At 32.2% G+C, this 18,068-nt stretch overlaps 1 protein-coding gene across 1 annotated transcript in view; it reads right to left on the reverse strand.

Moving 5' to 3' along the window:
* The window catches only part of GRID2 (glutamate ionotropic receptor delta type subunit 2), a 1,366,516-nt gene that overhangs the window by 1,102,474 nt on the left and 245,974 nt on the right, over positions 1-18,068 (reverse strand). Inside the window, exon 2 of the mRNA XM_054591733.1 lies at positions 4,901-5,056. Within this exon, the coding sequence (XP_054447708.1) occupies positions 4,901-5,056 (156 nt within the window). The remainder of the gene's footprint in view (positions 1-4,900; positions 5,057-18,068) is intronic.

Consider the following 18,068-nt stretch of genomic DNA (forward strand, 5'->3'; position numbering starts at 1 on the left):
CAATGAATGGTGATGTGTTTTGGAGAAGTGTTTTTTTTTCCAAGTTAGATTTCCTCATAACCTTTTTGGTTATATTACTCTCCTTTTATCCCTCTTACACACATAACATAGATACTTGTGTCTTTTACATTTCAACACTTAAGTAATTTTATTTTGGAAGATAACAATAGGCAAATACAAATGAGAATTTCACTGCATTAAAAGTGAGGTGTATATTTTCACAAACTTTTGGGGAGCCATCAATATTCATGTTGTGGTACACAAAGGAGGAAGTTAACGGTAGGGCAGGATGAAACTTGGAAGATGAGCAATGTTAACCATGATTACTTTTTATATTTAAAACAGCTTTTGTTACTATCTTGTTTATAAGGGTTTCCGATATCACAGAAAGAATAATAATTATGATATTTACTCCTATTTCTTTCAAATGGAGTTATTTGTGATTCTAAAATATCATCTTGCCTTTACACTGTTCTCATTATGTATTTCATTTTTAGTTGTTTTTATAATAACAGCAAATTTTTCTAACTGTTTTAAATGAATCTTGTTATGCAATAACAACATAAAGTGTTGTATACCCTTCCAGATACACTTGATGCATGCAGCAATTACACATGGGTTTCTATTTCTGCACTCTTCTTATCAACCCTGACATTTTTTTCTTGTGAGTTCCCATCTCTCACGGCCTGTAGTGGTGTTAGTGTCATCTAAGAGCTAACAATATATACAATTGTTTTTATTTTCAGTAGAGAAAGCAGTCTCTCTCATACCAGACATTTGTTCATCTATGTTGTATCTAGTACATAGATATCGCAAGAGAGGAGTAAGGAGAGAAATTCAGCACAAGCTGCTTTGGTCCCTGTCAATGGAACTAGCAAAAGATCCTTGCTGGATTATGGTGCTAGCAAAAGATTTTGGTGGAGGTGGGGCGGGGGTTGGGGGCAAGGATTGCAGTAAATAGTTGAATGAGGTAGCAAAGCCAAGGATAGGTATTATAAACATTTGTAATTTATTTTAAAGTCAGTCACACACAAAAAACTGGGAGGCAGTTTCTGCAATATGAGTCCTTCTCTAAAGAGAAACTTATATGGTGATCATTTCTATAATTGTGTAAAATTCTAAATCTGAAAATGTGTTCTAAAGAGTTGTGAAACACCATTTCATCCACAGAAGTAAAACTGACCTTAAAAATATATAATTTATGTTCTGATTTCTTATTTATGTATGAAGAAAACCATGATGAAAGAACAAGAGTGATTTATACAATGCAAATTGTATTGATCAACCACATTAGAATTTTTCTTCTACGGCAAAAGATCAAAAACCTATTAACATAAATAGTATCAAAACATAAATCTGATACATTTTTCGTTCCCCACAGTATTTAATGAAGTCTTAGAATACATTGTGAGCTCTCCCCATATATATGGCTAATAGATATAGCAAGGAGAGTATTGGAATAGCAGCACGAAAGTCTTTGGTTTATTTCTTTCTCTAATCCACACTTGCAGTGTGTAGAAAAATTACTTAGCCACTCTGGTCTCAATTACTTCATGTGTATATCAAAAACATTCAGTTAGGAAAAATGTAATTTTCCACTTCTATAATTCTCTAGGTTTTCAAAAGTATGCCATAAGATTTTTTTTCCTTTACATGTCATCTTAAAGGAGAAGTTTTGTTCTAACTACCAAGTAGCTTACCAAAAAAAAAAAAATCTCCTAAATTAAAAGTATAAAAATTCTTTGCCCTTAGTTAACATTTCACAACTGAACAAATAAATGTGCAATGGTTTATAAAAATGTAATCAAAATATAGGGACAATAATCATGATAATTGGTGGTTTCTTTCAAGATTACTTTATGATAAAAAGGAGTTCTTTTCTACTGTTCACTTCTAAAAGAACGCAGATTAATGTTACAGGACAATGGTAAAATGGTCAAATACATTCACTGATCTCCAGAGAAAGGAATATTGATCCTGTGCTATATATAAGTTATCATCTTCTAGAGACTCATTTTAAAAATAATTATTTATTAAATATTTAATTCCATTATTACTATGCACAAATTTACAAAAACCAAAACTATAAAAGAGGATTTTAATAGTACCATTACTCTTTATCACACTGCATAAGTTAAATAAGTTGTTTATTTATCTATAAATCCCTCTATCTATTAAGTGTTGGTAGTAGAAAAACAAGGTAAGCAAAAATTTATATTACTAAAAAGAAATCTTTCTAATGCAGTCGGAAAAGTTCTAAAAATAAATTGAGGATTTCAGGGTTTTTTATTTTATTTATCTATCTGATGATCAATCCTTTTATCATTTGTTATTATCACCAAATATCTATATGCTTGCTGATGCTATTCATTCAAGATCAGACTTTCAAATTCAAATAAACAAACAAACAAGCAAAAAACAAAAAGAGAAGAAGAGAGAACTGAAAACCATGAAGTTGTTACAAGTTCATATAGACTGATAATATGTAAACAATCAGTAATAATTATGTCATGGAATATTTCCTCCTTTAGAATGTGAAAAATAAACAAGCTGATTTAAAACCCTGTGTACAATAGGTTTTAATAGTATTACAGCAAAGATATGATCGTAGAAAATTAGCAATCTTTGATCGCACAATTGTGGTTTCTTCCTAAATTACTTCCTCTAACATTTAAGAAAATACTTCTTAATTCTTTCATCTTCTCTTTCAGGTTAATATTTCCCTTTATTCATACAAACAAATCACTTACAAAAAGAGGTCTAGAGAAAATTATTTTTACTTTTAAAATTAGCAGAGATCTTTCTTGATATTGAATGGGGAAACAAATTAGCTCCAGAGCTTCGCTGCTTAGAATAGATCATCAAAATAACTGGTCCAGAACATCCACTTATTATCAGAAACCATCAAGCAAACTGCAAGCTCTTTCTTCATTCTTGACATATATTGAGTGGTCTCTATTTCAGAAAATTAAAACTTATTTTCTCTCTCAATTTGCTTTCAATTCCACAAATTCTTTCAATTCACGATAGTTCTTTTCAGAGAGCTATTTGTTTACAGAATTTAGCTGGCAGCAAATGGTTACACAATGTAATATGTAAACAGATAGTGTTATTTTTAAAAATTGCCTGTGCTTTTCAAATTGTAGTCTCCCAAAAAGTCGTGAGGTACATATTTATTCAGACTTTGTAATTACTTTCCACCTGTTCTATTGTCTTCATTTCTTTATTTCTACACACTTCTAGTTCAAGTGGAATTTTTAAAAGGCATGGATATTTTAGCACATCTTTGAAGTTAATTTACAAAAAATTAATAAATTGTTCATCAGAATACTCTCACAAAAATAAATAGGTCCTCATTTTTTCCTTCTCTCATTCCAGTCATTAAAACTAAGAGTGAGAGAGAAATGTCATAGACATTTCTTTAAAGTAAATAACATATTCTTCCTAGTGCATATAATTTTTTACATTATTTTCCTCAAATTCAACTTTCTTATTTTTCAGGTTGCTCCATGAATTCTAATATTAATTTAGATAGTTTTTAACTATTTCAATAGAAAAACCTATGAACATATTCATTAATTAAAGTTCCCAATTCCCAGGATACTTATGATTTTAAAATGTAAATAACTGGATGTTTATATTAACCTAACTTTTTAAATTAATGTTTACTTATTGATAATTAAAATTCCATCATATTATTATAAATAGCTTATTTGCAGAGACAGTATTTAGTTAACTCTTTTCTGTTAATTTCATTAAAATAATACTTTTTCACTCAATCCTATTAATGAGAAGGAAAATCCATTAGACCACTAACCATTCTATCCATTCTGTCACTGAGGGAGGAATAATTAGTAAGTCAAGAGTAATCAATGCTACTGATCAAAACACAATCCAATAAAGTTTACCTGTATATCATGCAGATACATCATTGATGAAAAGAACACTTTAGAAAACAAACAAACAAACGTGCATTTATTTTCCTTACCTGGTCAATATTTGTGTTTAAAAAGTTTCTTGCTAAACTTTACCACATAATATATCTTGACTGTCTTTTATTCTGCCAAATCCTCTTTAAGTTTTTAATGATGCAAATGTTTCTTTTGATTAAATGGATTTTGTTTCACTATATTTAAATATATTATCACAATAAAACATAAAATAGAAGAGCAATGAATAGTTTCATGAACAAGTGCTATGATGATCAAAAGGCCAAATGTTTTATTAGCATAATAGCATCACTAATAGAATTGTATTAGTCTAGTATCTTTCAATCAAAATCTTCATTCATACAAATGATTTTTTTCAGCATAACAAAATAATTTGCGTTTGTATGACTTTATAACTATGGAAAATTTTAATTCAATTAAGCGCACAGAGAGAATGGAGGAAAGTGCTTTCATATTTGGTATATTACAGACAATAAAAAATGTAGAGTCTCAGTTGGTATGCCAGGATCCCAGGACAGGATCTTTGACTTGCACGCAATGTCTAAAGATTCCCTTTCCAGCAATATATTTGTAATGAATACACCTGAAATGTCATCACAAGTGGTAACATTCAAGGTGGCATTTTTTTTCAAAACAATAAAAAGTAAAAATTCAAATAGAAAAATCTTATTTTTTAGAATGTTTCATGCACATTGAAATCGTAAGAGGTAGTAAAGCTTTAATTATAAAGATTTATGTTCCTTTAATATTACATTTCAGTTCATGCAAAACTTTTCACACTCTGCCTTTTCAGAAGTGGAATACAGGATTAACACTTTCAAAGAACAGCAATGCAACAAAGACGCAAAAATGATATCTGTGATCCATGACTTTTTATACATCTAATTTTAATCTCATGCAAATTGAAACAAAAACAAACATGCTAAAAAGTGGACTGCTGATTAACTTACCTTCTTGGACTGCTTGAAATGGGTTGTTGCCATCCACAAATGTCACCGAAAATGTGATTTTCTCAGTCTGTAAGATCTCCTCATTCTGGTTGAGGTCGCCCACTGCTGTGCGAAACACCTCATCATCCTTTTTGGCAGATTCATCAAAAATTGCTCCTAGAAAAGAAGTGAATGTTGCTATTAAATAAAACATAAATATTCTGTCATGCCCACCGGAACTACCCCAAAGCAATTCATGTATTTGAAAAATGTATAATTTAACTTAAAGCATTCACTTTATTGATTACTCAAATACATTGCACTGGAAGCTGTGTGATAGCTAAGCAGGGATGTAGTTACTTCTTCCACATGGACATTATGTACATCAAAGTGTTTTTGCAGGGAGAACATTTGAAAGACAATTTAGTAAGTACAGAAAGCTTTGAAAAGGACAAAGTGGATAATATATTAAATGTCTTACATCATGAAGTCTTTAGAAAGTCTTAGGTTGGAAAATTTTTCTGAATAGTAGCAGATGAAATCAGGAAACCTTCTGAGACCCCGTTCATGAAATACATAGGAATAAAACGTATATTATAATCATAACGTATTTTTCATATTTCTTTTTATTTCCTTCCTTCCCTCCCTTTTAAATTTATTTTCAAAAGATTTTATTTATTTATTTTTAGCATGAGGAGAAGGGAGAGAGAGAAACATGGATGTGTGAGAGAAACATGGATCATTTGCTTCTTGCAAACGCCCAGGACCAGCGCACAACCGAGGCATTTGTCCTGCCTGAGAATCAAACCGGAGAGATTTCACTTTGTGGCATGATACTCGACCAACCTGAGCCATGCTGGGTCAGGGTTCCTTCTTTTTCTTTTTTTAAATGAGAGTTTCACTTTTATTCATAGTAAAGTCAATAATATTTGTAGAAAATTTAAAGACAGACAAATCTCCCAACAACAAAGGTAACTGAGAAATATTTTCTGATAAACTAACATTAAATCTTAGTGGATAATCATGGCGTTTCTCATTCTTATATTGTAATGATGATGATGATAATGAGAGTTGTGACTAACATTTATTGTGTTTGTCACATTGTATTAGTTAAACACACCAGTTCTAAGAATAAACTGATTTCAAATTGTGACTGCCACTTATTCAGATAAGGCCTTGAGCAAGGGATTCAAATTCTAAGCCCCACATTCAACATCTGTCTAATAATACTTTCTATATTTATGGGTTATTAAGTGTATTAAAGCAGATTATCCATGCAAAGTGTAAGTAAATTGTGGTAACTAAAAAAATCCTCATTAAATACTAGTGTCTTCTTGTTTTTAAACACCGTGATCCAAATAGTGTTTATCATTTCCTATTAAATTGTCCATATTACATTATCTTATTTAAAAATTATGATATGATACATATATGTATACAACTACATACACAGACAGTTATAAAATATTGGATGATGGGCACACAATGCAGTGTGCAGATGATGTTTTGTTGAATTACACACCTGAAACCAGTATGGTTTTGTTGACCAATGTCACCCCAATATACTCCATTTAAAAAAACTAAGATTCAGGGCAAGCAGTATACTGAAAGTCCCACAGTAGGGGACAGAGGTCTTACCTCCTTGATTTCAATACCCTTGCTCTAAATCAATATGAATTTAATACCTTCCAGAATTATGTCCATAAGGAATAAAATTATTTTTATGAGGATCCTGTTACAAATCTGGAAAATTCATTCCATTTGGCCCTGCATACTTTACTGTTTTCATTCTGACTCTACTAAGCAGACACACATTTTCACATTGTTTATTTTTTAATTATAAATATTTATCCCAATGCACATTTTGCCTTTTTGAATAAACTCAATGAATTCCCTCCTAACAAAAAAGGACACGTACCTCAGGGTCAATAATATGACAAGGGAATAGCTATATATACATAATTACATACATACCCACGTACACATAATATATGTTTCTTGACTGTAATATCCATTGTACTTTGTACATATAAAAATAAGATTATGAGTATATAAAATGCCTTTTTTTCATATATAAGTACACAAATATAAGAAGAAACATACAGAGACTACATATGCATACACAGATAAAGCAGGCATACATCTACCAGTTGTGTTGATTTTATACAACTGTGACTGAAGCCCCAAGCCTTCTAGTAAGAGACAGATCATAACATTAAATATATACTATCATTAGAATTGAGACCTGATAAAGCAAGGGTGAAAATAATGTCCATTTCTGACAAGTGTGGCAGGTTTCTTTTGACCTCTCTACTCTAAAGTGGCCTCACCTCGAGAAGGCGAGGACTAATTTTTGCTACAGAAGGCAGAATAGCCATGTGAACTTGGCTTTCTCTTATCATAATTCTTCTGTGTTTGCTGGATCATACTGAATACTTTGACCTGACTCTCTAACCTCTTACTTTTTATCCCTTATCTAATTTGAATACCTGCCCATGACTAAGAGCATGAGAAAAAGGATGAAGAATTTTTAAAAACTGATATAAAGCATGTACTCTGCAATTATACTACATAGCTATAACTAGAATATTAACATTTGGTGTAATCAAATGTATATAACAAACATTAAGTTTTTACCTATCTTGTAAATGAATCATATAGGAATCTATTTTAGAAATTGAGATTCTGAAAAAATACTTAGGCAATAAACATTAGATTTATCTTTTTAATTTTAAGCCACCTTCATGAAGATTTATTTTAATTTGTGATAATTCTTATCAGATCTAAATTAATTAATTGCATTGAAATGTAATACTATCATACTGAAACATATAAACTTCTTTAGCAGTTTTCAGAAAGTGTGATATAAATGTTAAAATGAGTTCATTTTAAACCAAATAATTTAAATGTATATTCACAAGAAGTTATTTATGTTTATATAGAGATCCTTCCATTGTCATGGCTTCTAAATGGGTCTTTTAAAAGACTTTCTAATTATCCTTGTTTTATGAAGGGTGATAGTATTATTGACTTCTAGGGAGTACTGGTAATACACTTTTAATGGAAGCATTTTACTATTACCTGACAGAACACTTAAAATTGCCTTAAACCTGGCTTAATGAATGGTTGAAACTTGCAGAAATGATAGCAAATGAGTCAATTCTGTGCTGTTTAAAGATATAATGAAAGGAAATACACAAGAAGCAGTTGATCTTTCTGCAAACAGCAAGGACGTGCACAGAAGCAAGTCCATTTTCCCTCACACAGCATAACCAAAGAGCAGGAAATCCTATCCAACATTTCAAATTCAGTTATGTATTTACTTCTTCCTTCAGCTACAAAAATCTCATCTTAAATTTGACTATGTACCAAGAGAGTATGTGCAGCGTTTTGTATTAAACACAAGTACTCTGAAAACAACCTGATAAGTAATGTCTGTGTGCTATTTACATTTCGCATTGGCCAAACTGGAGGGAAGAACTAGGCAACAAGGAAGAAAAGGAACACCTCCTAAATAGTCCTGTAACACCAATTTGTAACTGGTCATTTCCATTATTCAGGGATGATGATCTGTTTATTCCATGAGAGGGAAAAGAAAGGTTTTATTCATCCTTATACAAAGAGAGTTCCATGTACAGATGGATATACATACTTTTTTAAAATTATTTTTGTTACTGTTGTCCAAGCACAGTTGGCTCCACTTTCCCCCCACCATCATCCCCTGCCCCTCCCCACACCCGCATCCCTCCTCCCCCCCTCAGTCCTCCTCCCCTTTGGCTTTGTTCACAGGTCCTTTGTACATGTTCCTTGATGACCCTTCCTTCTTTCTCCTGTTACCCTCCTCCCCTATCTCTTCTCCCCAAACTGGTTACTATCAGTTTGTGCTTTATTTCAATGTCTCTGGTTATATTTTGTGCTTGTTTGTTTTGTTGATGTGGTTCCAATAATAGGTGAGATCATATAGTATTTGTCTTTCACCACCTGGCTTATTGTACTTAGCATAACGCTCTCCAGTTCCGTAAATACAAATTATATCATGTGTATATAATTATCTTCTTACATGTTTTAGAAAGGAAATAATTATAATTTATAGTAATAATAAAAACATTCTGATACCTTAATTTTTTATTGTTCTCAAGGGTCATGTGCACAGGTCAATATTTTATACCATGAAAATACTTAACCCAAATTTAAATTTGAAAGTATACTTGCAAAATAAAACTTATAGAAGAAGTTACTAACCCAAGAAATTCAATAACTTTCAAAATCATTCTAAGCTTTTCTACTGCCAGGTCTTTTTTAATTATGTTTCCTCCACATGGATGTATTCCTTGTATCCTAACAAAATATAATTTCCTGGGCCATAGAAACTATTTTTATGCTTAGAGTATCTATAAAGGATCCTGAATATATAAGCTACTCAATAAATAGTAACTGATTAAACTTTCCTTATATATAGTTAGGCGTAATTTTATAAAATAGAATACTTAAATTCAAATACATGATTAAAATGTAAGTTGGGACATTTAAATTAAAATAAAAGTAGACTTGCAAATGTATTTGCCTGTGAATTTATAATCACAGGCATTAACAAGGCTCCAGAAAACCCAAATTATTCACCAAGGTGTTAATCATACTTTTGTATTTTTAGTTTGACTGTTTAAATTCTATTTGTCTTATACATACAAGAAGAGGAGGCAACTCTATTTAGCTAAGATCATGAAGGAAAGAAAACGTCTTCATGGAGCACAGAATTTCCTCTAAAAATATTGAGAAAGATTTTGATACGTCTTGAAGAAATTTTTCTACATACGGGGTTGGCAGAAAGATCTATATCGCTCATTTATATAATTAACAGAACAAAGAACATTGAAAATGAATGATTCTAAAAACTGAAAACAAGCAAGTATGAACATGTCTATATTACTCTGGCATGATCAATTTAGAATTAAAATATTATCATGTAAAATGACATATATGAAACATGCCCCCCAAAAAGCATGGTCAATATTTAGAGATGCAAATAAAATCAAAGATAGCTAATCATTTTTTAGTCACAGAATTTAAACTTTACTCATTTAATTATGCCATATATATGTAAATTGTCTTTAAAGAGTAGACTTTTTCAAAGGTGCTATCTACAGTGAGTCTTTAACTTTCTTTGAAGCAGTACAGTTGATTCCCTTGGCTTGTCTCTCTGTCCCTTTTACCCTACTCTCTTTTTGTTTCTCTTTCATTCCATGCATTAACGCATACACCCATCCATCCATTCAGCCAATCAACCATCCCCCAACACGGAGATAATCATCAAAGCAAAGCCTCTTTGTTTTTAACAAATGATTTGCTGATAGGACAATTAAAATCTATCACATGTCAAATCAGATCATAGCAGAATTAAGATACCTTGTTCAAATAGTAATGGAAATAGATAATTTTGGACTTTATAATATTGTAGCTGAAAGAAATTTTAAATAATGTATATATAATTTCATATTTCAGAAAATGTAGGAACAGGTTTTAGTGATTTGACTAAAATTACATAGCCAAATGTTAGAAGGGGTAGAGTAAAAATTTAGGTTTTCTGGATTTAAGTTTGGTGATTTTTTTTCCAGATTAGGCTCTTTGCCAAGTATTTACTTTATGGAGAAAGCATATATATTATGTTACATGTGTATGTGTGTATGTATATATATATATTAGATATATAATACATTATGGCATCCATATATATGTACATACACATGCACACAATCGCACTCACATATAGATTCGTCTCTCTGTATCCATGCAGAGTTACTTTCAGAGTCCATCATGTATATCAAAATCTGCAGATGTTAAAGTCCCTATAGTCTTTGCATACAATCTACATACTAGGACTGTACAGAAAAAGTCCAGCCATTGTTAATATAATAACAGCAGTTTGCACAACATCGATGTAATCTGACAGCCAAGGAGAGTGGGTTTGAATGCACATGTGTGAACAATGACAACTTCAATGTGCTGGTCAGTGGGCGTGGTACACCCCATTGAGGGAGCGTGTGTACTGTGTGGTTGTCACATTCAAAATGACTGAGTGAGTAGAGCAATGGATCTGCATCAAATTTTGCATTTAGCTTGAACATTCCTCTGTGGAAACTATTCTGATTCAGAAGGCCACAGCTATGGGCAACTGGTGATTGGCAGCTTCATCACAACACTGTGCCCACTCATGCATCATGTCTCCCGCAGAACTTTTTGGCAAAACATCAAATCACCCAGGTGACTCAGCTCCATTACAGCCCAGATATGGTGCCCTTCAGCTTCTGGCTTTTCCCAAAAGTAAAATCACCTTTGAAAAGGAAAAGATTTCAGACGGTGGATGAGATTCAGGAAAATATATTGGGACAGCTGATAGTGATTGGGAGAACTGTGTGAGGTGCCAAGGTGCCTATTGCAAAGGGGACTAAGGCATCATTGTCCTATGTACAATGCTTCCTATATCTTTTATCTTTTTCAATAAATGTCTTTAACTTTCATATTACATGGCTGGATATCTTCTGGACAGACCTCCTACATCCTTCCGTATACTTTAAGCAAGTTCCAGATTACATATAATACCTAGTACAATGTAAATAGGTGCAATTAGTTGTTACACAGTTGCTTAGGGAATAATGACAAGAAAAAAATGTCTGTAAATATTCTGTACAAATGCAATCATTGGAGGCCTAACTACATAGCACATGTCAGCGACACCAAATATTTTATTCTTCATTTGATTGAATCCATAGGTCTAGAACTCAGAGATATGGAGGGCTGACTGCATATTTAATGACTAGTACTACCTCTGGAGATTGGCACATAAACTTCATTTAGCAGAAGTGTTGAAATTTTTTAAAACAATGAGTCATAATAAAAACCTGAACATTAGACTTTTTTACTTAAAATTTATTCCCTTTTTATTTGGAGACTTCAACAATTTAGCTTAGGTTGTTAAAATACAGAAAAACAGAACAATAGCTGTTATGGGCCAGTTTATAGGTCACGGTAGGATTGGCAGTTCTGCAGACCTATTCAGAATGGTTAAATCATCATATATCCTCACTGCTTTAAATGCCACTATTCACAAGCAGGTTTTTTGTATTTTATTCTAATGGTGCTCCATGCATATATAGTAGTTGCACTGTGCATAGGTATCCAAATCAAAAGATCTGTAACTTTTTTTGTATCTGCTCATAGTATTCCCTTCAATGCCAGTGAAAATTGCGCACACATTTCAAAAGGAGGAGAAATAATCAAAGACATTATAAATACAGTAAAAATCAGATTTCTCCTTTATTTCACCTTCCACTTATATTGCTCTCAGTTCATCAAAGAAGAAATAGGTTGAACATGTCCAATACTAACAGACAATAGGATAATTAGCAGAATTATAACCAATGAAATAAGTATTTTGTATTCCATTTGGCACCTTTACTTCAGCGTGAAGACTAGCTACTATTTCAGTGGGATATTAATACAATGAAAGTATTTTGTGTGTATATGTGAATGTTTATGCATGTGTGTATGTATATGCATATATGTGTGTGTGTGTGTGTATCATCTGCCCAGATGATATTAATTATGTTGAGATATCCTCCATGGAATAATTCTGTATTAGAAATTTATCAGCAATCCCTTCGCATTCAAGAGCATTTTTCCTAATATATTTTACTCTAATATCTTCATAGGCAGGAAATAGGGTTTTCAAATTTTTTTCCTTTCCATAAGGGGTTTTATTTTCCTCAATTCACTTATCTAACTGTTCACAAGCACTTTGACTAAGGCAGTAAACCAATACAATAACTTTAATTGATGGAAAGGAAATGGTGAACATATACCAAATTCATGATAATTAGCAAATATTATACTGCATCTGAGGTAATTGTACTCCATTTTGCTTCTCTCAAGTTTACAATAATTAAAATAACAACAGTGAAAGTAATGAACATTTATTAGTAATAAGCACTGTATCAAGTTATTCACTGACATTATATCATTTATGTTTTATGAAATACTTTGACAGAAACAATGCTCAGATTAAGTAACTTTCCTGAAACCCAAAGCTAATAAGGACTGTGGCAGAATTCACAGCTCTCAGTTTCAAAGATAATTTCCTTAAAATAACAACAACAACAAAACTATGACCTTAATATCTAGCAATATATTCATTATAATGATTTTTATATTACCAAATGATATGCATATTTTAATTTTTGTAATTATCGAAATAAAATTTTGTCTGTTAAAATTATCAAAAACAATTACATAGTTGTAAATTTCTAAACACTAACTTAAATGGCACTTTTTTGCAGTTACTTGAGAATAATATATGAGTTCTAATATCTTATGCACTTTGGTATATTCTTAAATACAGGATTCAGAACAAATCTCTAGCCTTTCACTTTTATGGACTTAGATTTTTTTTCATTTTAGTGACTAATGATCCTAACAGAATGACAATGCCAGAGTCATTGACTCTCTATATTAAACACCTCAAATAATTTATGCGCGCTTGTAATATTCACATTATAATCAGGTACAGAAACTAACTGACTCATTATTTCAAATGTCTAATGCTTACTTAGCATTTTGTTCTCTAAATACACTATAATATTGACTTCCATTTCACCCACCATAATTATCTAGTTTATAGACAAGCATCATCTTTGTTTTATAGATAGATAATCAAAGAGGATATTGCCAGGACCACAGAGGGAATTATCTGTAATATTGTGTAGACAGATGTAATAGGAAGGAGATAAAATTTTATACAGGTCACTAAAATGATTATACAAAGATACCTGAAGGTATATCATAATATATAAAATATTTTCATATTGTCAATATTTTTAAATTCTCATTTTTTCTCAATATGTTATGATAAAATGACTTAAAATGAGCCATGAAATTATAATAAGTGAAATAAGCAAGAGCAAGTCACGATAAGATAAATTCTATAGAGGACATTGCTCACCTAAAGATATATTTTTTCACATACCAGGACCTACTACAACCAGAAATCAGGAGTCAATATTACTCAACTCCTTAAAACAATGCAAACCATTATTCCTCCATGACAGAGTAAAATCCTCTCTTCTGAAACCTTTGTCATCTGGTTATACCATCCTATTATCTGCCTCTTCATTGCCACGGACCACAGCCTCACCAGCCAAACAATTCACTGAATAAAGTTGAACCTAGTTCTGAATCTACCCTTTCATACAAAGTCCTGCCATCACCTTGAGTGATAATGTTGATTGGTACATGTTGATAACTTATTATAACATATATGTATTGATATCTATCATACTAACAACACAGTTATTGACTTTCTTAATGCCAATATCTATTACTTCCACTGAATTCAGGACCCATACCATTACTCCCTGATATCATATGGACATACTCTATATGAGAAATCTTGAAATCTAGTATCTCACTCTCTACACAGCCTTTGTAGAATTCTGAAGACTCCTTCCATTACATTTGTTCTTCAGCTACATGGAGACCTCTGATTCACTAACCCCTGAGTCACCAGAAGTTCATTTTTACTGCAATAGTCGTAATTGTCAGAATAATAGAAAGTGAATCAAAAGATCTGTCTTGTTTGTTCTATATCTGATATCTATTAAATGCAGGTTAGGTAAGTGACTGAATATATTAAAATGAAGCATAAGAGAAAAAGATCTAAGTTAGAGACATGCATTTGAAAAGTCATCATATACCTTTGAGAATTAAATACCTGAGACTGGACATGAGCACATAAAAAATGGAGAGAAAAAGAACCTGAACAAATCCCAGAGGTAAACCAGTCATAATTAAAATAAGATAAACAATCAAGGATGCAATAGAAGATACCATCATTGATACAAGGAAAAAAATCAATTAAGAATAGCATTAGCATTAAAAGAGGCAAATAGATGAGAGTTTTTCAAATAATTAGGTATGGTCAACAATATAAACTGCTACTCAGAAAACTAGTCATATGAAGATAAATAAGTATGCTTGTTCTATGTTTGGTATTTTTTATTACTTTAATAAAATCACTTCCAATGAAACATGTCAGAGTGGAACCCAGATTGAAATGTGTTCAAGCGCGAATAGGAGGCTAAGTGAGGATGGAATTTCAACTTATTTCAAAAGAATTAGCCTAGCATAAAGGACCTGTGTTTCTGCCTCCATCATTAGGCTCGAACCACCCCCCCCAAAGACAAGGTTAATGTTTGACTTTTAGCTAAGTTTAATACTAGTACCCAGTGCCTGACATATTGTCTTTTATGTAATAGATAATCAATATTTCTTAATTGTACTATAGTGCAGAACCAGAATACTGAAACTTAGTGATATAATTCAATCAGTGATGGAGCTTTTAGAAATCCAACATGCCTCCCCCCAGATATACTGGATCAAAATCTCTGGTGTTGGGAGCTGGAATTCATTGACAACATTTTCTAACTTCTCTTATAATTAGGCTTGGTAAAAAGAAGGTAAATGTGGGGTATCTATAATTCCCAGTACAAGGAGTTAAGAACAAAGTGAGCTTCTGCATGATCTTTGTCTCCTTGTGCACATGATGTCTGAATGCACATGAGACCATGCAGGACACTGATTTACAACTGGTGTGATGTAAGAATTTTAAAACATGCAATACCTGACTATTTAGCCAGGAGCACTGACCTCTTTTCCCTTAGATTGTCAAATTTAAAAAGTGACAATAGCCAATACAACAACAGCTACCCAGTGTGAATAAATAAAAATTTTACCTATTTTTTTGAGTGTCAGGTCACCAAAACATATATTTTTTGGTACGCCGCAGAATTTTAGTAGTTTATGTGTGCTATGAGATGAAAAAGGTTGGCAATTACTGCTATAGGACAATGAATCCAGAAGCTGCAAGAATCTGGATCTCCATGTGAAGAGATGTTGCTATCTACCCAGGGATATATTACCCTAAGAAAAATTACTTTTGAGAATCCTAGAAAAGCAGCACCACTTAGCACCTATAAACTGGAGTATGGACTAGCAATCTAATTTTAACAAGACCTCCAGGTGACTCTAATGAATGCTAATATTTAAGAACCATTGGCATGAAAGGATATATTTTGTTGAGGTTTATACCTGTGTTATTGCCCTGTACAATCATACCTTGGTACTGGCAGCTTCATAACTTGTCAAAGCCTGTAGTGGTCACATTTTGACAAAAAAAAAAAAAAAAAAATGTTCCAGCACTCTGTGCTTGCTCATTACTCACTGCACTTGCTAGAACTTATATGGGCCACCCACAATGCTGCCCTGCAAGAGAAATGCTTCATCGTTTGGTTGGTTTCAGACTTGTCACAAGTTCCAGAATGAATTAATGATGAGTAAAGTGGTAACACTGTATTTGCCACACAATGAACTGCAAACTGTTTTACTCAGTGAATTCTGATTTTTAATTCCTTTAATCTTATTGATGTTTCCTGAGACTTTTTAACATCAATATTGTACATCTGGTTTTCCAAAAGAGGGCTATTATAGGAGAAGTTAAAAATCTAACAGACCTCGAGAGTGATCACTATCTATTGACAGATTTAGCATTTATTAGGATTTGCTCTATAATTGTTTTCTCTAAAGTTTCTGCAGAAACTTGAATTTTTATTCTTCCCACTTACTTTTACTTTGACTCATTTTCAGCTGTATCTTCCATGGCACCAGCTTACCATTCTTATGAGATTTCTGTAGCAAACAAATGTTCTTTTAGACTTAGAAATACCAAGTTTCTCATCAGTGTGAGACAGCACCTAACCTCTTTAAAAAGCCAGAGTTACATGATCAACAAGTTCTTTTTCAAAAGTTGAGCACCTGAAGAATTGGAAATAGTGTTTTTTAATGTCTCTTCCTGGTCATTATTCTGTAATATGTGTTTGTAATCTATGCAGGTCTACAGATGTGATGGGTATGCTTCTAATATGAAGAACCTTTTTTCTTCTCATTAAATTGTACAAAAATGAAATGTGCTTCCTCTTTAGTTAGGAAGTATTTACAGAGGCTGGAATATATCAGAACATATGTATTATAAAAAAGCAGGGTAATAAATTTTAATAGTCCATTCAAGTCTGAAAAATTTCCTTCTCAATTTGTATTTTATACAATTTTATACTTCAAGGTTCTCATAGATAACAAACTCGTAAAGCCTCCTCATTCCCTTCACTAAAATCAAATATACAAAAACTTCAGAAGAGTAAAGGTAGCATGTATCTGAGGAATCAACATAAAAACTTTCAGAAAACCTGGAGACAAAAGATGGTTGTAAATGGCAGCTGGAATGTCCAAGGTGGCCAGGGGTGGCATAACAACACCTCTACAGAAACCATCAAAAGCCTACCAGGGGCTAACAGAACCGTCTGGAATTGGCTCCTTAGCTAAATTTCAGATCTCAGACCCAAATACTCTCCCACTTGCTTACTGACATAGTTATCCCGGCATCCTTGTTGTTCCCAAAATGTATGACCCTGGTTCCCATGTTAGGTGTCTTGGTGTTATTCTTCCTTCAGTTTAGGATGATCTACTTCTTGCACTGGCTTTTTCTACTGCTTTGGGGCTTTGCTCAAATGATACCTTCTTAGTGAGTCCTCCCTTGATCACACTATTTAGAAGTGCAGACTGCCCCTACTCCCTTTCCTTCTTCCCTAGTTTATTTTCATCATATATATATCAATATATATATATCTCACCATCTGATAGACTGTATATATTATTTATTGTTTATTTTCTCCCTATCTCTAGAACACTGATTCCATCAGGCAAATAATTTTGTCTTATAGTCATAAAAAAGAAACTACCACTAAAAATCAAAGTGTTTGTTCAATATTAGGTAATATATAAAAATTTGTTAAATAAAAAATATGATTATATGACTTAATATTTTAAAACCTATCACAATCACAATTTAATAAAGAAATAACATGAGCAAAATATTTAAATAGCATAGACTGAGGTCATTAGTCAAAACGGTTTTTCAGACATCCACACCTCTGCCTTATTTGCCTTTGAGTTCACCTTGTAGATAGCTTTTATAAAGTAGTCAAGATTTGAAGAGAATGTCCTAAGAAGTTTCATGCTCTAGAGTCTTATTTCCCCAATAATAATTTGTTTTATATCTGTAAATGCAATTAGAGAATTTTGTGTAAAT

Source organism: Pteronotus mesoamericanus, unplaced genomic scaffold (assembly GCF_021234165.1).
Source record: "Pteronotus mesoamericanus isolate MK-2021 breed Mesoamerican mustached bat unplaced genomic scaffold, CSHL_Meso_final scaffold_232, whole genome shotgun sequence".
Taxonomy (NCBI): Eukaryota; Metazoa; Chordata; class Mammalia; order Chiroptera; family Mormoopidae; genus Pteronotus; species Pteronotus mesoamericanus.